The sequence below is a fragment of the Apium graveolens genome, chromosome 5 (assembly GCF_009905375.1).
Source record: "Apium graveolens cultivar Ventura chromosome 5, ASM990537v1, whole genome shotgun sequence".
NCBI lineage: Eukaryota > Viridiplantae > Streptophyta > Magnoliopsida > Apiales > Apiaceae > Apium > Apium graveolens.
The window spans coordinates 119,623,730-119,650,469 of record NC_133651.1 but is presented as its reverse complement, the minus strand read 5'-3'; the positions used below and the strand labels follow the sequence as shown (position 1 = coordinate 119,650,469).

At 38.2% G+C, this 26,740-nt stretch overlaps 2 protein-coding genes across 2 annotated transcripts; one reads left to right on the top strand and one right to left on the bottom strand.

The window, feature by feature from the left end:
• Nucleotides 1–2,922: 2,922 nt before the first annotated feature.
• Nucleotides 2,923–3,683, bottom strand: LOC141660345 (protein FAR1-RELATED SEQUENCE 5-like). The gene is made up of 2 exons (XM_074467322.1): nt 3,429–3,683; nt 2,923–3,279 (listed from the first exon to the last, which is right to left on the bottom strand). Exons 1-2 carry the CDS (start codon nt 3,681–3,683, stop codon nt 2,923–2,925), a joined length of 612 nt encoding a protein of 203 aa, XP_074323423.1.
• A 1,367-nt stretch (nt 3,684–5,050) lies between these two features.
• Nucleotides 5,051–26,504, top strand: LOC141724426 (peroxisomal nicotinamide adenine dinucleotide carrier). Its single transcript, XM_074526580.1, has 11 exons — nt 5,051–5,335; nt 5,431–5,508; nt 5,820–5,894; nt 8,494–8,624; nt 20,669–20,723; nt 21,499–21,600; nt 23,814–23,882; nt 23,950–24,057; nt 24,168–24,236; nt 25,341–25,395; nt 25,863–26,504. The coding sequence occupies exons 1-11, from the start codon at nt 5,255–5,257 to the stop codon at nt 26,054–26,056; spliced, it is 1,017 nt and encodes a 338-aa protein (XP_074382681.1). The 5' UTR covers nt 5,051–5,254; the 3' UTR covers nt 26,057–26,504.
• Nucleotides 26,505–26,740: the final 236 nt, after the last annotated feature.

Genomic DNA, 26,740 nt, shown 5'->3' with positions numbered 1-26,740 from the left:
GCGGTGTTTATGTGATGAAATACATGGACTACTTCACACAAGGATATGACTTAGCCGCGGTACCAAATTGGTCGCAAGCAGAGGTGGATACCTTTAGGTATCAGATAGCCCTAGAGCTTCAGCTAGGGAAGGTAAGGGGGATTCTAAGGATTCGTATGCGTAGACGTCACGAAGCTTCGTAGTTGGATTTCATATGATTTTAGGTTTTCGAATTATTTAGTTGGATTTCATTTCATTTTAGGTTGTCGGGTTACGTAGTTGGATTTCATTTTATTTTAGGTTGTCAGATTATGTAGTTGAATTTCATTTCATTTTATGTTATCGGGTTACGTAGTTGGATTTCATTTGATTTTGGGTTGTCCGATTATGTAGGTTGATTTCATTTCATTTTATGTTGTCGGGTTACGTAGTTGGATTTTATTTGATTTTAGGTTGTCGGATTATGTAGTTGGATTTCATTTCATTTTATGTTGTCGGGTTTTATTTGGTTTATTTGGGTTTATTTGGTTTGTTTGGTTTGACATAGTATAATTTTGTTGGATTTTGGTTGTTTTTGTGCATTTTGGATTGTTGTGGATTTTAGTGTTTTTTGTGGAATTCGGTGGATTTTGGTGGATTATTGTAGGTGTTGGGATTGTGGAATTTGGTTGTAGGTGTTGCTGGATTTTGGTTGTGAATTTTGGGATTGTGCATGTTATGGCTGCTCTGTTTTTAGTCTGCAGAAAAAAATTCACAGACCCCAACCTCGGAAATTTTGCGCGGTCCCTCTCCAGCCCCACCACGGAAAATTTCCGCAATCCGTCCCTTTGCGTTTTTCCCAAAAAACAGAGCAGAAAACAGAGCAGCCATAAAAACCTTCTGTTGAAATTTCTTAATTTTTGGAAGTTGGTCCTAAACTAACTTCCAAAAATCCAAACCACTCTCAAAAGTCTTATAATAGGGTAATGAGTGATTTTCAAATTTTTTTTTTTTCAATTTTTACATTAAATTGAAAATTCCTTAAAAAGTCGACAAAAGTCAACACTTTGTTCAAATGTTAAAAAACACTTTTCAATACATTTCATAACAATTTTTAATGTATAGTTGTACTTGTAAATTTTAATTTTCAATCTTAAATTTATAGGTAGACTTTCAATCTAAAATTTCATACTTGAATTCATAGAAAATACATACTTTCCGCTCAAATTCAATGAAAATTATAAAATACATAGGTTCGATTGAAAATTACATGATCAATACAATCCACTAAATTTTATGAAATATATTGATTCTAACCAAAAATACCTAGTATATTAGAAAGACCACCGGATAACCGGTGTTGAGCAACTCCTTACGTAGTTTCCACGAAGCATGCAATATGGTAGAGAACAAGTACACAACCATCACGGATATGCCTTTCCGTAAGTTTCCACGGGTAAGGGTTAGTCGTTCCAAATGGTAACGGGAATGGTACTCGAGCCATCGTAGAGACGAAATCTTGCAAAACATATCCCGCCTTCCCTCTCTGTCCCTCCCGTTAGGTGTGAAACCCAACCCTTCACATATTCAATGCGCATTTGGTCCATATTACAACCCTTAAGAGGCCTCAAGTTTACAATATCGGCAATCCGATCATATTTAACAAGCTTACCGCCATTCCATCCGGATTTTTTCCATTTTTCATCGGGCGTGTTGTTGCCCAAATTTAAGATCGGAAGGAAGTACGGATCCGGATGAGAGTTCACCAATCTCCACAGTTCACTACCACCCATCCAATTGCATGCCTCGATCCAATTTTTGGCCCGGTAAGCCTCCTCATCGGGAGGGTACAAGTCCGTTTCCTCTTCCTCCACATGGGGCGGCTCATCATCGTCCACAAGGGGCATAAACTCACCACATGCATCTTCCATCTCACTAAAGGTTGGTGAGACCACATCTTCCACGTCATTGTCCTCATACCACGAGTCGCTTGGTTGGGAGTCCGAGAATGTGTTGCTAATGTGGGAAACTGAATCACAACTATGATCGGAGTTGTTGTCACCACTATACTCTCTAGTCATGTTACTTATCACAATAAAACACAATTATATGACAATAATCGGCAATTATATGACAATAAGACATAACAAAAAAGAAAGCAATGTTAAATACTAAAAATTCAAATTCATTAAAAGATTACAAAATACTATATTACTAATTATATTGCAATTCTTGAGCATTTTTAAGATCTTCTAGTCTACTAGCACACTTTCTTTTATTATGGCCCTCCATTTGACAATAGGTGCACTTTCTTGGCAGCTTCTCCTTTTTACCAATCGAATCTATGGGACTTTTGAAACGAACTTCCTTTTTCCTCCCTTTAGTTTAGGACATAATAGGGTCAAGAATTGGTTCTTCATGAGCACTTGCATTTGGAGCATGAGAATTGCTTTCATAAGATTTAATTCCATCAACGCTCATTCTTTCGAGAATTAGTATTTCTCGATTCATCACTCCAACGACATTATCATACCGTTCCTTGGATGCAATGCTACTTTGACAAAAACTCATGGTTAACATTGTCATGCTATTAAATCGATCGGTTGAGGTCATCTCATGACTTTTTCCAACATCTAAATCGTAAAGCAACACACCATCAACTCTATTGGCATGCATTGTCCACCTCGAGTTTATGAAATACGAGGGAATTTCCGAAACCCGTTTCTTAGTGAAGACCGCCAATAGTTGTCTACAAGGTAACCCCGAATGTTCAAACATTCTACACATACACATTCCCCAAAAGCTTGCTTTCTCGAATGCCACAAAATAAACATTTCTTCTCGTAGGCTCGGACATGGGCCTATAACAACTATAGTACATATAGACATCCCCCATTCTCTCTCCTTCTTCACAAGCTCGTCGGTCTTTTTCAACAAAGTATTTTGAAGACTCAACCAATTTATCTTAAAATCTTCTAAACATTTCCTTAGTGTAAATACAAGAAGCATGATACTCCAATATGGTATGCATTTTCATGGGACGTTTTAGATTAATGGTGACATAATCTTCTTCCTTCTCCCTCATTAATTGCCTTGCCAATGCTTTTTGGGCATTTTCAATGAATTCCTTCAAACCCGTTGCCGAACTCACATACTTATCAAAGAAAGAATTCATCCCCTCGCTCCTCGATGTACTATTTTGAAACACAGAAAATGTGTTTCTAGTATATGCAAGAATCCACTTACGCTTCAACTCATATAACCCATTTAACCATTTATACTCTTGCAAGTGATACTTTTCCACAAACGATGCACATCTAGCCTTAAAAATACATTCGGTGAGTTATAAATACAATGGTTGAAGTCTGTCTTGAATTCCGGAAAAACCGAATAATAATGAGCTAATTTCTCAGGAAATTTTTGACTAATGTGCCAAGAACACAATAAATGGATAGTATTCGGGAGTACAACCGCAATAGCGCTTGCCATGGCTTGATCTTGATCCGTGATTATAGTCAATGGAGGCTTATTCCCCACACCTTCAAGCCAAGTACGAAGAATCCACTCAAAAGTCGACGCGTGTTCATCCCGCATCAATGCAAACCCGAAAATCACCGATTGATAATAATGATTGACTCCGGTAAATGGGACAAATGCCATTGCATATCTATTTGTTCGATAAGTGGTATCAAAAGCCACAACATCGCCAAAATTGTGGTAGGCCATTAAACATCTCAGATCAATCCATATTAGACACTTAAAATGATTCTCTTCATCAACTTCAGTCCTAATAAAATTTTTTAGAACCACTTTCTTCATTCAACCTATGCAACAAGTCCAATCCCGCTTGGGCGTCACTAATCTCAAAAATTTTCTTCCTCTCATCTCTTAACACATTCCTAACATGTTGAACATTGAAATCAACTTTATCATTACCTCCATGAATGTTACCAATCACATTCATTACTTGACAATTACGAACCCTCGAATCATAAAGCGTTTTAATCAAACTACGGGTAGCGGTGTTAACATGTCTTTCGCGTTGTACCAAATTCATCTTACTAGGGGAAACAAGACTGTGGTTGTGTACCAATTCAAGGCTAGTTACCTCCCAAAGACGTTTTTTCTTTTGATAATTGACATACATCCTCACCTTGCACTCACTTTTAGGAAGAACCTTCTACGCCGTTTATTTTTACTACTCTCGGCGACGACACTTTTTCCATAAAGCCTACAAACATATAAACGATCATATATCTCGATGTCTTTATTACGATGACTCGCTTGAATTTTAATAGCAAATCCATTTCGTAAAGCATAAGCCCTAAAAAAATGACCGGACTCATCCACACTTTGAAAAATTTGATTCAAATATGGAACTCCCCCACTCAACATTTTCATACATATTTGCATCCTCCACATTATCATCTTCATCTTCACCCTCAACATTATCATTATCATTTTCAACCTCATTTTTATCATTTTCATCATTTTCATCCTCAACATCAACCAAATCGTCATCTAAATTAATAAATTCCTCATTTCTATCTACAAAATCATCATCTTCAACAAATACAGGGGTTTTAGGTTCTTCACTAGTATTTAAATCATCAAGATATAAATTATGATCAATAGCCTTTTTTTTCATTTTGACGTTTATGACGAAACATACGAGCAAATAAATTATCCGCCATGAAAATGTGAAATTTAAGACAAGAAATATACCTTAAATTGACAAAAGTACTTGAATTTCTTGATGAAAATGCTCAAAAATCGCCTAATTTGGTCACTTGGATAGTAGAATTTTGTTGTGAAATTTGGTTTTTTGTGTGGTGAAGGGGGCTGTTGGGTTGCTGGGGATAAGGGGGCAATCTTACCAACCGCGGAAAATTTCAGCGGTCCGTCCTACCAATCGTCGAAATTTTCTGCCCATCCAACGGTTAGAAATGTGTTTGTTATAAACCGGTCTCCAACAAACCTTCCCCATAATAGAAATAAAATTTAAAAAGAACAATTTTTTTAAGAAAGTAAGAGAGGATGAGTTTTGTGAATGGGGGTATAACAGTAAATAAAAAGGGGGATGTTGTGCATTGGGATACTAAACCCAAAACTAGTCGAGGATGAGAGCGAGACGGTGCTTGATGTTGTTATTACAAGGATGTACTACTACAAGTCCTCCCAGTCAACATTTCAATAACTTTCGCTACACCCCAAATTATTAGATACACGACTCTCTCTCTCTGTAACATCTCTCTCCGGTCGGTAATATTTATATATTCACCGGAGATTTTAACAGTATGTCGGACGCTTTAATAAACGGACTGGCCGGAGCTGGCGGGGGGATCATAGCTCAGCTTATCACCTATCCTCTGCAAACTGTATGTCTCGCTCGATCACAGATCATGTGTGTCTGTAGGTATATGTCACAATATGTATGTATATTTACCTTAATATATGTGATGATTATGAAAAGGTGAATACTCGTCAACAAACGGAGAGAGATCAAAAAACAAGAGATCAAAACACTGGGACTATACACCAAATGTATCAGGTCCTCCTCCCTTTTTCTGTTGTATCTTTTTTTATTTACTTTTTTAATTATTTGACTTTTCATTAAAACATTTTTATATTTACACATTTAATTCTTATGCGGGTTAATTTGTTTTTTTTGGGTTGTTCGAGTTACTTCTCTCGCAAAAATTACAAACCCTTTTGAATTTATGTTTTTACTTGTTTGTATTGTGACAGTGTGGTTATGTTCACATTGCATTTTTAGCTTAAGAAATATAATTTTACACTGTCACACATATATATGCTGTGAAACAACGGAGATATATGATAATGTATGTATGTAATTTGTAGGTTATTAAACAAGAGGGATGGACTCGTCTATATGGTGGCTTAACAACGTCACTTGTGGGAACCGCTGCCTCCCAGGTGATGCAACCTGTCTCTTTCTTGTTGCATTTTTATCTTGACTTGGTGCTTCTCTTCCTTTTTTACCTCTTGTCACTTGAAACTTGTGCAAGGGTGTATCATCATGAAATTAGTTTATATAAAAGGCCTGTGATATTAACTGAAAGTGAAATTTATGTGCCGCACATAAAAAACTCTATTATTTAATAGCAAATGATTTTTATTTAACAAGGCATTGCTAAGAGAGACAGAATTTTATTTTCTATGTTTTTGAGCCGGACATGTCCGTTCTGTATGTGAAAAACTACTACCATTTTTTCTTTGTTATTATTAAGTAATTGCACAAGGTTGTATCTCTACATTGGGAAACTAAAAACTGATGTTTCATTATTAACAGAAGGATAATATTAGTACTGTTCACTTGACATGGTGAATGTGCATTTCTATGAATTTGTGGTATTTATAATATATTCACAATTTATTATCTCTAGTTCAAGGGTACCTGCTAGCTTTTTACTTGTGAAAAATTAGAAAATTAACTCAAGAACATGACGCAGAGAATAACATTCAACTGCTCAAAAAACCCAAAATGATAATATTACTGATAGATCTGTGTAGTAAAAGTGGCAATAAACCAATACAACTCTCAGCTTTTGAGAGGCTGGGGACTCTTCTGTTTCCACGGCACTTGTACAATATTTTCGATACCCAATCCCTATTCCCCTCTTTTGCTCTTATCCCTTCTCCACACCTTATTTTACTTTTCTACCTTTCTTAAATAAAAAGACCCCTAAACCCTTGTCTTTGTTTCCTAGGTTCTTTATTCGTTTGAGTGTAAGTCCATTTAACGTTTTGTTGAGCAGCACTGTTACTTGCAATACCGGCCTCCCAGAGAGCCACCTTGTCCTCAAGGTGAAACAACGGAAAACATCATTGAATCCTTTGGAAGATTACTCAGATGGCCTCGTATTGTGCCATCCTTTTCCACTCACCAATACCTCCACTTCAACCGAATTATTTCGAATCACATTACACATGCCCACAATATCCTTCCATTCTATTACCCATAGTAAGCTTCAGTCGTGATACCTGAAAAACAGCGTGTATCTTATTTGACTCAGGCAACTGCAATTTGCTCCCACTCTCTGTATCACCTGAAAAGGGCCATGAAACGTGCAGATAGCTTTTCACACAAAAATCAAGCTGTTGGAGTTGTAAAAACAACTCGTCACCTACCTGAAACTCCACTTCCTTCGCTTTGATCGTCCTGCAACTTCATCCTTTGTTAAGCACAGAATATTTTGTAGGGCAATACATCTAATGTTGCAACCCTTTCCATCAATTGCTCCTCAGTGTTGTTTACGCCAGTGTGAACTATGGTACCACGTATGAGGGGCAGGGAATCCCTTCCATAAACTGCTTTAAAAGGAGAGTAGGAAGTTGAAGAATGAGTGAGAATATTATGACTATATTCTGCCAACGACAACCATTTTGTCCAGGTCTGTGGTTGGCCATTCATAAAACACCTCGGATATGTTTTTAATGTCTAGTTGACCACCTCAGTTTGTCCATCGGACTGAGGGTAGCAAGCCGTACTCCAGTTACTTGGGTGCCTTATAAACGAAAAATTTCTTTTCAGAATAAACTCAAAAAGATTCTGTCCCTGTCTGAAACTATCGAGGAAGGAAAACCGTGCAGGCGAACGACTTCTTTAACAAACAGCTGGGCGATTGATTGGACACTGAAAGGGTGTTTCAATTTAAAGAAGTGGGCATATTTAGTATCTCCTCTCCCCACTTTATTATTTTACTTTTCTACCCTTCTTTAACAGAAAGACCCCTGTGCCCTTGTCTTTATTTCCCAACTTCTTTCTTCCTTAGCACTGTTACTTGCAGTAGCGTAAGCTCAACCCTTTGGAAAACTCACTTTCGCTTACTTGCCTCCGAAATGTGAGGTTATAAACAATTTACCCCATAAATGTCTTAGTGAGTGGACTAGCTGTAGTGTTAGCTATGCTCAGTCATTTTAATCACTTAACATCTACTGCATGATATTATCTCATTCACTACCTTTCGGTGTCAATATGGAGTCTAGTTGGACATTGCTTAAGATCGTGGATGAATGACTTGTATGAGAAAAATAGATGAGTGTGAGGAGGATAACAAATTGGCAAATGATGGGTGGTAGTCCGTGGCGTTCTTGTTTCAGGATAGATTGTTATGAATCATGCACAACCCTCTTATATTATATTCTTGTTAAGTAATATCAATTACCTTGAGTTAGTCTTTCACAAAGACATGTAGATAGGCTGGTTTTAGCAGGTATACTAATTTCCTTTCACATAAACATTATTTGCACCAATACATTTTGTTAAATGATTTTACAGGAGACAGATGATTACAGTAAATAATTTTTTTTTGTGAAAATACTTTCAGAATAAAATCTTCAAATGATCGTTTGTTCCTCTCTTTTTTTTTCTTTTCAACATTAGCCAAAAACCAAAAAAATATTATGTGCAATATTAAGAAATTGCAAAACTAAGAAAAGGAGATGTTGAGTATACACATCAATCTTGTATGTTGCTTACTAATTCTCACTCACAACTCTTTTTGTGTCACAGGGTGTTTACTATTATTTCTACCAAATATTCAGGACCAAGGCTGAAATTACTGCACTCAAACGTCGGAAAAGAGGGCTTGGCGATGGTACAGTTGGGATGTTTTCATCTCTTATGGTGGCTGCTTTTTCTGGGTAACTTATCTTTCTTAGCGGTATCCCCACCATCATGTTTAGCTTGTTATCAGCCACTGCATACCAAGTCCGTAACTGTTTTTTTCTCTTGATTGACTCTATTAAAACTACACAAATGGATCATTGCAATGTTTAATGCCCTTATGTCACTGTGGAAATGCAGATGTTTTTATGAGCACCAAATATATGATTTCTATGCTGTCATCTTACTGTTAAGGCGAAAACACGCGCTAATATTCACGCAAGTATACGCGTTCGCAAGTAATATAGAATACTTTCTAGTTCGTTCCCACAGAGACTCAGACTAATTATGTTCAATTAAACTCACTCACCAATGTATGATTACTTCTCAATGTTAAGACAATAACACTTAGATTTGATTAACTAATTATGAACTATAATTAACTACTAGAATTAAACACTTAATTAACACTTAGAATTAACAATATTAAAACACTCATGAAATCACAACTTCATTACTACTTCCTTCAGTAGTCATTGTTATTACCCTTAGCATGCAACATCGATGATATTAATCGAATAACACGAAACTGATAAAAACCAACTTTTATTGTACTAATACCATTCTACCAAACATCCACAATTAAGATAGAAGTTGAATAGGCATCAATTATGTTGAGTCCCTATATGTCTACAGAAATTGACAACATAATGATTTAAGAACAAGTTATTCCTTTTGATTACACAGGGCGAATAAAACGGTTAGAGTTACCCACTAATCATGCAGACTCGTACATGAACCTATGCTAGCATGACAAGTTCTAAATCTCGAGATCCACCGTCGCTTCACAAGAGATTAACACCCTATCTTATATGTTCGCGACGCACATAAGACGAATACGCACAACCAATACTAGATATCATACAAGCATCACACACTAAGGTATTAAACAACTAACTAAAGAAGTACATAGTAAATCCGTTACGACCCCATGATCACGATTAGCCCATGTTAGCACTCATCGTCATCATGGGATCATATGAAAACATGATAAATAAACACAAAAGAATAATAACTAAACTAATTATATAAAACCCGAGTACGTCACAAAAATAGGTTCAAAGCAAAGAAAACTAACATCCAACGTTACAACGAAATAAAGAATCACAAGAAAATATGCTTCCTCTTCGTTGCGATGTGCTAAAACGGTCTTCTTCCTTATCTCCTTCGCTCCTTGATTAATACAACGATCCAACACACGTGAAACGTCTCTGAAATCTACTTGCATAGGAGTCCCATAAAACCCAGATTACTCAGAAGTTGGAAGCCAAACAGAATTAGAAGTCTAAAATATTAAATCTGAAATTACGACCCTGCGCGGCCGCTGAGCATAGCTGAGCGGGCGCTCAGACCCCTTCTGGAAAAATGGTCTGTTTGCTCCGTTTCTTCGCTGTAATCTACTCCTCTCTTCCCACTTGCAATGCTAGACACATGTCAAGGCCTATTATTGATGAATTCTCCCCCGAAATGCAACTAATACCCTGGAATGCACAAACATTAGAAAAACGCATCAAATACACAAAATACTTGATTTCAAGACACCAATTTAAGCTATTATAAGACGTTCTAAGTGGTATAAAATGCCACTTATCACACCCCCAAACTTAAATCGATGCTTGTCCTCAAGCGTCACAGACTCAAAAACAAACTAAAAACATGCATGAATGCAATCTATATGAAATGCAGCGATCCCCCTTACTACGACCAAACCAACCAACTCACGACATCTTAACAAATGCAATTAGGCGAATAAAGATCAATCGAATCATACAAACTAACATACAACCAGAAACGTGGTGTGTGTAGATGCTTAACAGATATGCTTCGCAACTAGATTAATTATCATGACTCAACTATCATCCAGGCAATCGCATGATTATACAAAGAATAAAAATTCTAGGCACAAAGTGACTTATAACACTTCGAGAATCCTGGAGCTTATTACGGAATCATGCTTTTTATTTATAACAACAAATGCTTATTTGACCGTGCAATGAGTGAGGTCCACAAAAGACTTATACAATGGTATCTATGTAGCGAGCGTTAGGTTAACGGATCCCAGACTATAAAAGCCTTAGGTCACTAGGCACAAAGTTTTTTAAGAACTTAATAACTCGAATACCAAAGAGCCCACTCGTGATCAATTATGCATTAACTCTTTATTATTTTTTTTCTCTTTTTTTTCTATATATATTTTTTTTTTCAAAAATTTCTGAGCAAGTGCGTTTCGCTCCATCCTGCTCAACCCTAGGCTACTCACATACACATACGAGCTGGCTACTAGCCATTTGACGCCTAGCCACAATTAGCAACGAATTCCATTTTTTACTCCATATTTTTTCTTTTCATGCCTTTTATCACTAAGAACCTATTATAAAATTCTAAGCATAATAAATAGATTAACCTCGAAAACCGTCGAACCATAACAACAATCTAGTCCTTAAGCATTCTCTAAGACTTTGTGAAATCACAAGTGTTTCTAGCATGCATATCAACCTACACGATTCAACATTACTTTAATGTTATCACTACACTCGCATCAACATCACAAATCAGTCGGCAAATCAGCGCAAAAGGGATCATGACAAATGCATGAGCTACATGACATGATAAACAAATAAAACTATAAATAATATAAAAAACTCTATATGGCAAAAATTATGCAATTATATGAACTAACTATCATGAATATGCAACTATATGACACACACACAAATATTCCTTAACTACCACCCCCAAACTTAAAATCTTCACTGTCCCCAGTGAAGGTAGTAGAAAGGAACACAGGGTATACCTACTCGGAGAGATTATCATCATCATCACCCTCAGTGGGTGGTGTATCAGGAGGCGGATATGCAGAGTCCTCACCAAAAACTGGCCACTGGATGTCAGCTCCAAGGACTCGAAAAGCGGTCCCTAGCGCAAGGGTGAGCTCCTAAACAAACCTGCTCTGCGTCTCGTACATAGCATCCATCCTCCGTGACAGCCTCCTATACTGGACATCAGCCATCCCAGCACCCTCCTGAGCTCTAGAAGAACCAGCCTCATTACGCCTTGGCCTCGCCATAGTAGCACCTCGTGCTGGACGCCCTCCTGGAAGACGATAACCCAGCCCATGCTCCTCGGGCTCACCACCGGCCCACTCCTGCATCGCATTCAGAGTCCCAGAATCAATAGGAGTGGCCGGCAACTGCAACTGCTCATGAGACGACCACTGAACTCCCATCGCTCGGCAAAGCTTAGTAACCATGGATGCATAAGGGATGTTCATGTGCTTAGCTCCCCTCAAAAACTTCAGAATTCCTTGGTAGATGAACTCACCAAGGTCCACATGGTACTCATTCAAAATTTCCCACAACAACTGTGCTTTCTCAACTGTGACCTCATGTGCATGCGAAGAAGGCAGAATATTAGCACAAATAAACGCATTCCATGCACGAGCATACCTGTTCATCGCGATCGCCAGAAAGTGACGATACTCATTAGTTCCAGTCTTGAAAGTCCATACTGTGCCCGACCTACAGAGAGTAGCACAAATCAAATCCAAGTCAAAATCCTCAGCAGTCTTCTCGTTCCAGCTCTCCTCCGTGGGCTTCCTCTGTCTCTGCCCAATCACACGGCGAATCGCCGCTGGGTGATAATCAACCGTCATCCCCCGGACCACAGAATACCCATTCTTCTCGGCCTTCGCGTTCGCATAGAACTCGCGAACCACGCTCATCGGCACTGCTTCAGGCGACTCACAAAAAGCTATCCACCCCTTCTCAGCAATCATAGGCTACAACTCACCATCTCTCCCCGATGGTAAAAAGCCCCTCTCCTTCAGAATCGGCTTCCCCAGAAGCCTAGTGTACTCCTCCTTAGCAGCCCTATCATTCAAACGAGGTCTCGCAGCAGTACCCGTCGAAGAATCAGCAGTAGGGACAGTGCTGCTGCTATCAATAGTCCTCGCTCTCTTGGGTGCCATCGAATCTGAATAAAAGTGCTTGAGATTTATGTTTTTGTGTTTGGGAGAGAGTTGAAGTGTAGAAAGAGTATGAGAGATATATGGGATAGGTGTATGTATATATAGGGTATGGATTAGGGTAGAATTTGATTAGGAGTGGGTTTAAGGGTTAAAATCATGGGATAATGGGGAAATAGGTCATGGGTTTATGGTTTGTATTTTGTTTTTTTATTTTTCTGATTTTTTTTGGATTTTTATGGAACTAAAATTTTTTCTCCCAGCCGACCCCTGAGCGGTCGCTCAGCTTGGCAAAGCTGAGCGGGCGCTCAGGAGGCTACTGGAAAAAAAATTTTCTGGCCCAGTTTTTATGGTTTTTTTGTGGTTTTGGATTGGTTATTAACTTCTAAGGGTTCCTGTAACAACAAATCATGGGTTGCCTCTCACGAAGTGTTTCTTTTTCGTCATTAGCTTGACGTTGCGTACCTTCCTCAAGTTGACAATAAAACGGCACTAACCACTTCTCGGTTTGCCGTGTCCCCATAGTAGTGCTTCAAACGCTGACCATTAACCTTGAATGCTTGGTCCGGATCATTCTCAAAAATCTCCACCGCTCCATGTGGAAACACAGTTTTGACAATAAAGGTCCAGACCACCTTGATTTCAACTTCTCAGGAAAAACTCGGAGACGAGAGTTGAATAAGAGAACTTGTTGCCCTGACACGAATAACTTAGGATGTAGCTTCCTATCGTGCCACCTTTTCACCTTTTCCTTGTACATTTTGTTGTTCTCGTACGCTTGGACTCGAAATTCATCAGGTTCATTAAGCTGTAGCATTCGCTTCTTTCCAGCTGCATCTAGATCCAGGTTCAACTTTTTCAACGCCCAATAGGCCTTATGCTCAAGCTCCGCAGGTAAATGACATCCCTTACCATACACCAGTTGAAACGGGGACATACCAAGTGGAGTTTTGTATGCTGTTCTGTAAGCCCAAACAACTTCATCGAGCTTTAAAGACCAATCCTTCCTTGACGGACATACAACCTTCTCTAGAATGCGCTTGATCTCTCTGTTAGATACTTCCGCTTGACCATTTGTTTGCGGATGATAGGCAGTAGGAACTCGATGATTCACGTTATAACGCTGCATCATAGAAGTGAACTTACGGTTGCAGAAATGCGACCCTTCATCACTTATGATTACTCGAGGCGTTCCAAACCTTGTGAAAATCTGCTTATGAAGAAAATTCAACACTGCCTTTGCATCATTTGTCGGTAGAGCTTTGACTTCTACCCATTTTGAGACATAATCGACTGCCAGCAAGATGTACTGATTGTTGCAGGACGAGACAAAAGGCCCCATGAAATCGATTCCCCAAACATCAAAGACCTCGACTTCAAGCATCACATTTAACGGCATCTCATCCTTTCTCGTCAAATTTCCCACTCTTTGGCAACGATCAAACCTTAAAACAAATTGATGAGCATCCTTAAACAAGGTAGGCGAGAAAAAACCTGCTTACAGAATACGAGCTGCCATCTTCTCACCACCATAGTGTCCTCCATAAACTGTGGAGTGGCAGTCTCGTAATATCCCCTCCGTCTCACAGAATGGGATACATCTCCTGATGATCTGGTCAGCTCCCTGTCTAAACAAATACGGTTCATCCCACATATACCACTTCACGTCATGCAGAAACTTCTTCTTTTGAGCTGTGGTCAAATTAGGAGGCATTATATTGCTGATAAGATAATTCACAATATCTGCAAACCATGGCTCTTCCTCCTGAACTGCGAACAACTGCTCATCCGGAAAAGATTCGTTGATCAATGTGTTATCATGTGAAGTAGACTCGGGATTCTCCAATCTAGAGAGATGGTCAGCTACTTGATTCTCAGTACCTTTTCGATCCTTGATCTCTAACTCAAATTCCTGTTGTAAGAGCACTCAACGAATGAGTCTCGGCTTCGAATCCTTCTTGGAAACCAAATAGCGAATGGCCGCATGATCAGTGAATACTGTCACTTTTGTCCCAAGCAGATAAGATCGAAATTTTTCGAAACCAAAGACTATAGCCAAGAGCTCCTTCTCAGTAGTGGTGTAGTTCATTTGGGCCCCATTTAAGGTCTTGCTAGCATAGTAGACCACATGAAAGAGATTATTCTTCCGCTGCCCAAGAACTGCACCTACCGCATAATCACTCGCATCACACATCATCTCAAAAGGCTCTGTCCAATCCGATGCTGTAATAACCGGTGCAGTGATCAAACTCTTCTTAAGAGTCTCGAATGCCGTCAAACATTCATCATCAAATTTGAAAGACACATCCTTCTCAAGCAAGTTGCACAGCGGCTTAAATATCTTCGAAAAGTCCTTGATGAAACGCCGATAAAAACCCGCATGACCAAGAAAACTACGGATTCCTTTCACAGAAATAGGTGGTGGAAGATTTTCAATGACTCCCACCTTGGCTTTGTCCACCTCAAGACCCTTGCTAGAGACCTTATGCCCAAGAATAATGCCTTCACGCACCATAAAATGACATTTTTCCCAATTGAGCACCAAATTAGTTTCCACACACCTTTTGAGCACGGCACGAAGATTATTCAAACATTCATCATACGAATGTCCAAAGACGGAGAAGTCGTCCATGAACACCTCGACATTATTGCCAATCATGTCAGAGAATATAGCCATCATACATCTCTGAAAAGTGGCCGGTGCGCCACATAACCCAAACGAAACTCTGCGAAAAGCAAACGTGCCAAATGGGCAAGTGAAGGTAGTCTTTTCTTGATCCTCCGGTGCAATACAAATCTGATTATACCCCGAGTAGCCATCCAGAAGATAATAATACTCATGATCAGCCAACCTGTCAAGCATTTGATCAATAAACGGAAGAGGGAAGTGATCCTTCCTCGTGGCCTTGTTCAACTTTTGGTAGTCCATGCATACTCTCCATCCTGTGACTGTTCGAGTTGGGATGCGCTCGTTCTTATCATTTGCTACCACAGTAATACCTCCTTTCTTAGGCACACATTGCACGGGGCTCACCCAAGAGTTGTCAGAAATAGGATAAATGATTCCTGCATCCAGCCACTTCAGAATTTCATTCTTCACCACCTCTTTCATGATAGGATTAAGTCTGCGCTGTTGCTCAACAGTTGGCTTACTACCCTCCTCGAGCAGAATCTTATGCATGCAATATGAAGGGCTAATCCCCTTGATGTCTGCTATGGTCCATCCAATAGCTGATTTGAATTCTCTCAAAATCCTTAAGAGTTTGTCCTCACTACCTGAAAGGTCAGATGCAATAATAACAGGTAATGTAGATGCATCACCTAAAAAAGCATACCTCAAGTGTTCAGGCAATGGCTTAAGCTCCAAGGTGGGTGCTTCCTCAATTGATGGTTTGAGTTTTCCTTCAGTATTTTTGAGGTCAGAAGTACCAAGAGATTCAAATGGCATGTCCAGCTTTCGCCTCCAGGGAGAAGCATTAAGATATTGTAATTGCTCATTGCCATCCTCATCATCACTGTCAAAATCCCCCACTAAGGCCTTTTCTAATGCATCAGACATTAGCATATGATCGAGTTCTGAAGTAACCGCAGAATCAATCAAATCCACTTTTAAGCACTCCTCATCTTTTGTAGGGAATTTCATTGCTTTGAATACATTGAAGGTCACATCTTGATCCTGCACCCTCATTGTAAGTTCACCTTTCTGCACATCTATCAAGGTACGACCAGTAACCAAGAAAGGTCTTCCCAAGATTATAGGAATCTTCTTATCTTCCTCGAAATCCAGAATAACAAAGTCTGCAGGAAAAAAAAGCTTATACACCTTGACTAGCACATCCTCCACTATGCCTCTTGGGTAAGTAATAGAACGATCAGCCAATTGTAGAGACATGTAGGTGGACTTTGGATCAGGCAAATCCAACTTTTTAAAGATCGACAACGGCATCAGATTGATGCTTGCTCCCAAATCGCAAAGGCTTTTGTCAAAAGACAACTTGCCAATGGTGCAAGGAATGGTGAAGCTACCTGGATCTTTAAGCTTTGGAGGTAACTTGTGCTGCAGCACAGCACTGCATTCTTCCGTTAGAGCAACGGTCTCAAGGTCATCCAGTTTCACCTTCCTTGAAAGAATACTCTTCATAAACTTCGCATAACTAGGCATTTGCTCCAGAACCTCAGCGAAAGGTATATTGATGTGAAGTTTCTTGAACACCTCCAGAAACTTACCGAACTGCTTATCCAGCTTTTGTTGTTGCAATCTCTTAGGGAAAGGTGGTGGAGGATAGAGCTGTTTCTCCCCTGTATTACCCTCTGGAAGAGTGTGTTCAACAGTAGTCTTCCTTGGTTCCGCTGCTTTCTCCTTTTGTTTAACTTCTTCATCTCCAATTTCAGCTTCTCCTTCTTTTGCCTTTTCAGCATCAACAACTTTCCCAGACCTTAAGGTAATAGCCTTGACTTGCTCTTTAGCTTCCTTCCTACCTGGCACTTCCGTGTCACTGGGAAGTGTGCCAGGTTGGCGATTGAGCACTGCATTGGCTATTTGACCGATTTGATTTTCCAAGGTCTTGATCGACACCGCCTGACTCTTGCATAACAGCTTAAGTTCCTCAAAATTAGCACTGGTGGGTGCAGCTGCACCTCCCTGTTGAGGATATGATTGCCTTTGAGCATACTGTTGTGGTTGCTGGAATCCAGGTGGATTGAATTGTTTACTCACACCTTGCTGATATGGTGGCTGAATAGCATTCTGATTATTACCCCAGCTGAAATTTGAATGATTTCTGTTGTTAGGATGATAAGTAGCTGGCACAGGCTGCTGTTGTCGCTGATAATTGTTCACATACTGAATAGATTCGTTAACAAGAGAACACTGATCCGTAGCATGAGAACCTGCACAAAGCTCACAGACCATAATTATTTGATTGACTCCATAGGTAGCTAGAGAATCGACCTTCATAGACAACGCTTGGAGCTGCGCTGCAATAGCGGTGGCTGCATCGACTTCCAGAATACCTGCTACCTTCCCAGACATCATCCCTTGAGTTGGGTTTTGATGCTCATTTGCAGCCATAATCTCAATAAGATTATAAGCCTCAGTATAGCTTTTGGCCTACAAGGCGCCTCCAGCTGCTGCATCGAGCATGGGCCGAGATTGGGCCCCTAAACCATTATAGAAACCAGTGATCACCATCCAATCCGGCATTCCATGTTGTGGACATTTTCTCAACATTTCCTTGTAGCGTTCCCAAGCTTCGCACATAGATTCTGTAGGTTGCTGCGCAACTGAGTAAGAGCACTCCTTATAGCAGCAGTCTTGGCCATTGGATAAAACTTCACCAGAAACTTTTGCGCAAGATCTTGCCAAGTAGTGATGGACCCAGCTGGTTCAGAATGTAACCAGTCCTTAGCTTTATCCCTCAGTGAGAATGGGAAAAGCCTCAACTTGATAGCCTCATCAGTCACACCATTATATTTGAAAGTACTGCAGATCTCGACAAAATTCCTTATGTGCATGTTGGGGTCTTCAGTCGCAGCTCCTCCGAAAGAAACAGAGTTCTGCACCATCTGAATAGTGCCCGGCTTGATTTCAAAGGTGTTAGCTTGGATAGCCGGATGAAGAATGCTTGACTGAATGTCATCAATTTTAGGCCGAGAAAAGTCCATAAGAGCTGGATCTGCCGGAACAATACGATCACCTATGATTACTGGCTCTTTCTGCTCACTTCCTGAATCCGAATCTTCAAAGTCTATCTTCTCCGGAATATCAAGAACTTCGTCTGTCTCCTCAGCTGTATCTAAAGTCCTCTTGCGAGTATGAGAACGAGTTTGCATAAACGCTCACTAAAGTACCTGAAACACAACTGGAAACAATAAGTAACACGTCTTAATCACTGAGTCCTAACTACCAATGATGGTAAGTACATAAACTAAACAAATACGCCGAGTCCCCGGCAGCGACGCTAAAAACTTGTTAAGGCGAAAACACGCGCTAATATTCACGCAAGTATACGCGTTCGCAAGTAATATAGAATAATTTCTAGTTCGTTCCCACAGAGACTCGGACTAATTATGTTCAATTAAACTCACTCACCAATGTATGATTACTTCTCAATGTTAAGACAATAACACTTAGATTTGATTAACTAATTATGAACTATAATTAACTACTAGAATTAAACACTTAATTAACACTTAGAATTAACAATATTAAAACACTCATGAGATCACAACTTCATTACTACTTCCTTCAGTAGTCATTGTTATTACCCTTAGCATGCAACAACGATGATATTAATCGAATAACACGAAACTGATAAAAGCCAACTTTCATTGTACTAATACCATTCTACCAAACATCCACAATTAAGATAGAAGTTGAATAGGCATCAATTATGTTGAGTCCCTATATGTCTACAGAAATTGACAACATAATGATTTAAGAACAAGTTATTCCTTTTGATTACACAGGGCGAATAAAACGGTTAGAGTTACCCACTAATCATGCAGACTCGTACATGAACCTATGCTAGCATGGCAAGTTCTAAATCTCGAGATCCACAAGAGATTAACACCGTATCTTATATGTTCGCGACGCACATAAGACGAATACGCACAACCAATATTAGATATCACACAAGCATCACACACTAAGGTATTAAACAACTAACTAAAGAAGTACATAGTAAATCCGTTACGACCCCATGATCACGACTAGCCCATGTTAGCACTCATCGTCATCATGGGTTCATATGAAAACATGATAAATAAACACAAAAGAATAATAACTAAACTAATTATATTAAACCAGAGTACGTCACAAGAGTAAATAGGTTCAAAGCAAAGAAAACTAGCATCCAACATTACAACGAAATAAAGAATTACAAGAAAATATGCTTCCTCTTCGTTGCGATGTGCTAAAACGGTCTTCTTCCTTATCTCCTTCGCTCCTTGATTAATACAACGATCCAACACACGTGAAAGGTCTCTGAAATCTACTTATATAGGAGTCCCATAAAACCCAGATTACTCAGAAGTTGGAAGCCAAACAGAATTAGAAGTCTAAAATATTAAATCTGAAATTACGACCCTGCGCGGCCGCTTAGCATAGCTGAGCGGACGCTCAGCTTCCTGCGCGGCCGCTGAGCATAGCTGAGCGGGCGCTCAGACCCCTTCTGGAAAAATGGTCTGTTTGCTCCGTTTCTTCGCTGTAATCTGCTCCTCTCTTCCCACTTGCAATGCTAGACACATGCCAAGGCCTATTATTGATGAATTCTCCCCCGAAATGCAATTAATACCCTGAAATGCACAAACACTAGAAAAACGCATCAAATACACAAAATACTTGATTTCAAGACACCAATTTAATCTATTATAAGACGTTCTAAGTGGTATAAAATGCCACTTATCACTTACCAAGTACATTGCTTACACTATTGAATGATGGACCATGAAGAATTATTGAAATTTTGATTCTGTTAATATTTCGTATCTGTTCCAGATACAGGCTTGTAGCCATTTTGTAGGTATATATTCAGGATCCAGTTTAGTTGTTCACCTGTTACCATGACCATTTCTGGTATAATTATAAATATCTGTTAAGGAGCCTAATAATTGCTTTGTATTACCTTAATTGAGATGTATTCTTATTTTCTTTTATTGTTCAGTTTAGATTATATACTGCATTTTTACTACTCACTCATGCTGACGTTTGTAACTGCTGCTAAATTGTTTTACCTTAGTTGACTTATTTGTTAAACTCTATTAAGATTATAATAACCTATATTTTCCTTCGCCATCTCCTATCTTTTCTACAACTGAACAGAACTGGCTGTATTTGTTGTGGTATGGCATAATGAACAGTTAATATTGTCATGCTCATGTCACACGTTGACTTTTCCTGTTGTCATAAGCATGCATTAATTTTTTGTTTGATTTTCGTTATAGTTCTGCATTTTGGTAAAATGACACAAAACTTTACTTGATTCCTGCTTCAAAAAGTTCATTTGTCCATACGTATATATCATAGATGAGGAAAGTTTCTGACTTTATTCTTTGCAGGTGTGTGAATGTGCTACTGACTAATCCTATATGGGTTGTTGTCACACGGATGCAGGTGAAGATTTCAGTCCTCTTTGGTCTTTGTAGAGTTAGCCTATTTAGCTATATTATTAGTGTGATCTTAGTCTTAGACAAAATCTTTTTGCATTAGAAAAATAAAAAATGCAAGTGTAGGTTTTCAGGTCCATCATTACTGGCATTCTTCACAATAATTTCCTCTTTTTCATCAAGTTGCTAAGAATTATGTATATATTCAAAACATAAGAAATTACAAAATAAAAGAGGCATACACCCAAAGCCTTTTTTTTGGAATATTTTTTTTATCAAACACTTGAACTTTCAGGTTCTGTAAAAATAATCCAGGTAATTTAGCAAAAATAAATAAATAATCCAGGTAGTATTTCTTATCTTTTCTTTTCATATCCATATGCTGGTTCTGTGAAGAAAGGCTCTTTCAAATAGAGAACATGATTCTTTTTGAGGTTGTTTTGTTAGTTCTGTTTAAGGAAGACTCCTCCCACATTTGTTCTTTCTACCACACAATTCTCTCTCTTTCTTATTCTATTTTGCATTAGTTAGTAGAGTTACTGGGACAAGACTTGTTTAAACTTTTCCAATGTTAATGTATAACGCATGTTTATCTTTCGCAAAACACTAGATAGATGATAAATCAATAAAAAGAAAAGAAATGAAAGAATTCTATAAGTTTGATATTTGTTCTTAGTGATAATAGTAATTATTGTCATGGTTTTTGGGACTTGACATCATTGCACATGTAATTGTGTTCTAGCTATATGCTTGACCATTCATGTTACTTTTATGAACTGCAGACACACAAAAAGAAATCCCAACATCAACAAACCGATTCCATATCTTCAGATGATAAAGTTATTTCTGACGTAGAAGCACCTCCATTTGGAACCAACCTTGTGGTATGTGTATTTATGCGTCAACTTGATACCTGTGCTTGCACTTAATTAGTAGTTGGTAATGCGGATATCATACCCTGCGGTGTTCAGCAGAATTTCTAGCAACATTTTGTTGGTATACTAGTGATAGGCACTACCTATGTGTGCCACTTCATTAAGCTGCTAAGTAAATAATACTTAAACTATTGGTAAGGCTTTGACTGTATCTAGGCCATATTACTGTAGTCCCAATAATATTCGTCCAATCATTATTTTCAATTACTTCTTTCAAACCCCACCACTCTATAGTTGCCCGATTTTGATGCAAGTTTTATTTGTTCCAATGTATATAGAAGGATAAGTAACTGTGAGAAGATTTACGCTTCATTGCATAGGGAGTTGCTCAAGTGAGAACCCCATTATTGTGAGAACTGAGATCTAATCTTAGCCACACAATTTTTACTCCAAAATTTAATTACAACCACACAAATCATATTTTATATATTATTTTTTACCCCCATCTCCTGCATTCTCTCTATCACCACCCAGAACCAGCTCTCTTTCCCAATTACATACTAATATACATACAGCCTACAAACACAAACAACTGATATTCCAAAACTCCAATCAATCGAGATCTGATCGTCGGGCCTGACCCAAACGACATCGTCAAACTGGCCAATTCATCGAAATAAGAAACACGTCGATTCCAGTGAGTCGACTCACTAAGTTGTTGATCTCAGCTCCGATTCAAATGCTTGCCACCGGGATAGAATGAGTTGTTTCAACGAGTTTGTGGCCGGTGTTTTGTTTCATACAATCATTGGATTGTGGTGTATATGTATATTTGTTGTTCTAGACTCATATTAATGATTGGATTCAAAAATTCGGTGATTTTTTGGTCGATTGCAGTGATTTATCGAATATAATAGACATATGTGGTTCTGATATGGTGGTCACGATGATGCTGATGCAGCGGATTAAGTGATTAATTGTGGTGATTATTGTTTTTCGGTGATAATTTATTGTTTATCCGTGACCAGATACAGTGATTTTTTGTGTTCTAAGTAGCGATTTTTCGATTTTCCGATGGTGTTTTTCTGTTTGTCGGTGGTGATTTTTTGGTGGTCGCCGGAGTTGGTGGTGGCTGGAAATGAAGGGTTGGGTGGTTGGAGGTGGCATGTGGTGGAATAAAAAAAAGATGGTGATGAAATATTTAAATATTAAAAATTAATGTGTGGCGAGAGATTTATGTAAGGTATAAAATGAGTGGTTAGGATTGGATCTCATATCTCACAATAATAGTGGTTCTCATTTGAGCGCGACCCTCATTCCATATACCGCATGCCTGTTTTATCATTTTTTTGTTGCAAGTGTCTTTTCACGAAAAGAGAAGTAGAATTTGCAGATCAGTTTGTTTAATCTTGTCAAATGCACTGTACTACCTTTGTATGTAATTTATGCTAATTCATCTTCGGAACTTAGTGCGGACCCATATAATTATCCCTGAGAGTGGTTATTCTAGAGTTCAGAGACAGAGTGTTGTAGGAGATTCTTGAGTTGAGGAAAAGTCTTGGAATAGCATGAACGGTCATGTACTGACAACAGCAAAACTTAGGCGAGTCTTTGCCTTTAGGCACCAAAGTAAACTTGGAGTTTAGAAAAGACAACTGTTTGGAAATTTGGAAATTAGTTTCATCTATGTATCTTTTGCTATAACTTACTTAATGGTCTGTTTGGGAACTTAGATTTATTTAAACTACTGGGTTTAGTCAGACGACATGTTTGGATAGCTGTAAGAATTTGGATTTGGATTCCATTTGAAATCCAAGACATTCAAATATTAGTTTAAATATTAGTTTAAATTTGAAAAATTTGAAATGAAAAACCAATTCATATCATTTGATATCCATCATACAAAATGAATTACATGTTCCCAAACACAATTTAAGTGTATTTATTTATTTAATGCTAAGAAGTGGTTACATTTCAAACCTAAAGAGGTGGTGCTGGACATAATCCACCCCCTTCCTTTCCCTGATGATAACTCTAGTTTGGAAGTTCCTTTTTTGTGAAAAGAATAGACATTTTGACGGCCTGGTTCTTCTTATACTAGAGCACTTTAATCGATAATTATTGTGTTATTCACTGTTATCTGCTGGTGATCCAACTTAGCCAGATTATAGATTTTGTGATCTGTACGCAATATTCTTAACTGAAATGTTTAATTTTTACAGATTCGGGAGCTTTATGATGAATCTGGACTACGGGGATTCTGGAAAGGTGTTTTACCGACATTGATCATGGTAGGTAAAAAGTATCACTAATACATACTGCAGAATGATTGCTGATTGCTCTCACTGTGACATGCAGGTGAGCAATCCTTCCTTGCAGTTTATGCTTTATGAAACCTTATTGAAGAAGTTAAAGCAAAAGCGTTCTCTGAGCAAAAATGCTAAAAAAGGAGTTACTGCGTTGGAGGCAAGTAACATTTATAAAGTTCTTTTGGGACTGTTTTTTTCGAATACTCCGATTAATCCACCATATTAATTGACTGCAACTATTGAACATATTACTCTCTATTTTGCTAGATATTTTTGCTTGGGGCTTTGGCTAAGCTTGGAGCTACAGTAGTCACATATCCTCTTCTGGTTGTAAAGGTTAGTGACATTAAATAATTGAAATGGGCTTATTTGTTTGTGTTCGTCAATTTTCTGTAAGTCTCTCAAGTGGTAATTGTGCACTTATTTACTGTCCAAACGATAGTCCTGTCGCATTGAACATGTTTCAGTATGTTATATGTAGTATTTATAACTATGTCAACAATCAGTCCATTGAACAATATGTAGCTGCCGCATTGGAGATATTAACATCAGTTAACTTGTAGAAAAGCCGTAAAGTAATGGATTGTCAGACTTAAATTGTGTGAAATGTTTGATGGTTATGCAACACATTCTGAACCGAAATGATGTACTTTACTATTGTTAGTGTCCCCCCAGCTCTAGGCTTCTACTTACCCCCGCCTGAAATTTGAATGAGAGAAAGCTTGTAGGTATGATTTTTTAAAAAGGAAGGAACCTCCCATAGTCCAGGTAAATTCTCTGGAATCACTAATCTATGCTCTTTCGTAAAATTTGTTGTTAGCCTGCACGTATGCAATTTCCAGAATATTATTGGTTACATGAGGTGGAGGATGGATGTTTGCAATTTTTGAATAATTAAGGTTACATAGGTGGAGGATGGATATTTGCAATCTATGTCTGAGAGAATAATTTATTTTTATAATTTTAAATAATAAAAAATAGAAGTATTGATGTGTGAATGAGCCCAAGGCTGGCCCTGGTATGGCAATAGGTGTCCGCCTGGGATCCCGACTTTCATAGGGCCTACTTTATGTTTTCAATTGTTGTATTAATACATATATACTAATACGTACGGGTGCGTATTGTCCTACTGTTCATAGCAATTAAAACTGCTAAATTTTCTTTCCATCTTATGTATGTTTTTTTTGCTAAATATCTTATGCATGTTCTACTTTAGTTGTGTTGATTTTTATTGACCTCTACGCTACTTTGGGTGATTGATATGTTTTATGAATTATGGTGAAAACAAATATTACTGTTTTCTTTGCTAGGCCTCCATAAAGGTCAGGACAGGCCCTAAATGAGCCCCGTAATAAATAGATTGTCCGTGCACTGAGCATACTTTTGCCGGGTTTTTTTGTTGTTGTTTGCCCAAGTTCCTTACTGTTCGTTTCTTTGCAGGCAAGGTTACAAGCGAAGCAGGTTATTGACGGAGACAAGCAGCGTCAATATAAAGGTTCGTGAATTTTGATACATTGTGATGCAGGATAATTGAAGTCAAATGCAACACGAAAAAGAAGCTCACTATGCCAATATGTTTAGATGGCATCGAATTACAAATCTGTAACTTATTTCCCTCATCCTATATGCAAGTATGGTTGCAGTTTGTCAGTTAGATAAATGGTACAATTATCACAGAGATAGATATGAAAAAGTAGCTAAAAGTACGTGGGTAGGTCTTAAAAGTGGTGTATCAGCTTAAAAGATGATGTGGCTGAGCATTAGTTGGTATATTCAGAAAAAAAATCTATCCAAAATATAAATGGGGTTAAATGGGACGGGAAGTGTTAAGATGTTATATTCATGCATTGCTAGGCTTAACTTCCCCCTTTTTTTTAAATTTTTTCTTTGTGTTGTGCTTTAAGTTCCGCTTCTTGCTCTTAATGACTCGGACCGAATTAAATTTCTTTTCTCCCAATATAGGTACTATGGATGCCATCATGAAGATGATTAGGTACGAAGGTATTAATGGTTGTTATAAAGGGATGGGCACAAAAATAGTACAAAGTGTTCTCGCCGCTGCAGTTCTATTCATGATCAAGGAAGAACTTGTTAATGGAGCTAGGTGGTTACTAACAAAGGATCCTATCAACAAGGCAAGATCAAAGGCTTCATAATCTCCCTTTCATTGACAATTTTAGTAGGGTTTGTGTTAGCAGTTTGTAGTTCAAACTTCTATTGGAGATATGAATTATTTTATATTAAAGAGAGAAAGCAAACAAAGTTTCAGAGTCCAAGGGAAGCAATAGTTTACCCGACCCGTCTTTGTAGCAGAGATGGTAGTGGAGAAACTCAAATCACAGATTGTATGTCATAGGAAGAAATCGTAGGACTGTACAACCATAAGGTGCGAAATGGTGTTCTATTGGGAACAATAATGGGTAAACTAGAAATCATGAACCCCTCCTACAATATTCTGTTTTGTAATTGATAGAAAGCTGGCGTAGGTTTCAAATTTAATAAAACTACTGCAGATGGTTTCTGGAATAATTGCAGATTGTTGATGGAACAACATCAAGTGTTTTTTTTCTTTAATCAATTTTATTGGCTATGATTTCCTTCTTTCCTGCAACATGTTCGAAAATTCCCAGCACAATTACACAAACAATTTAACATGTCCAATATTGTTTGATTTATCAAAATTGTTTAGCATATTACACTATTGTGAGCCGTTGTTTGTTAACGTTTTTTTTGTAGTGTTTAGTTCTTCAAAATTGGTTATTAAAAAAATCATTTTGTATCTAAACATTTTTGAAGTATCTTTATAAAAACATAGTCGGCCGGAGTTTTGATCGATTTCG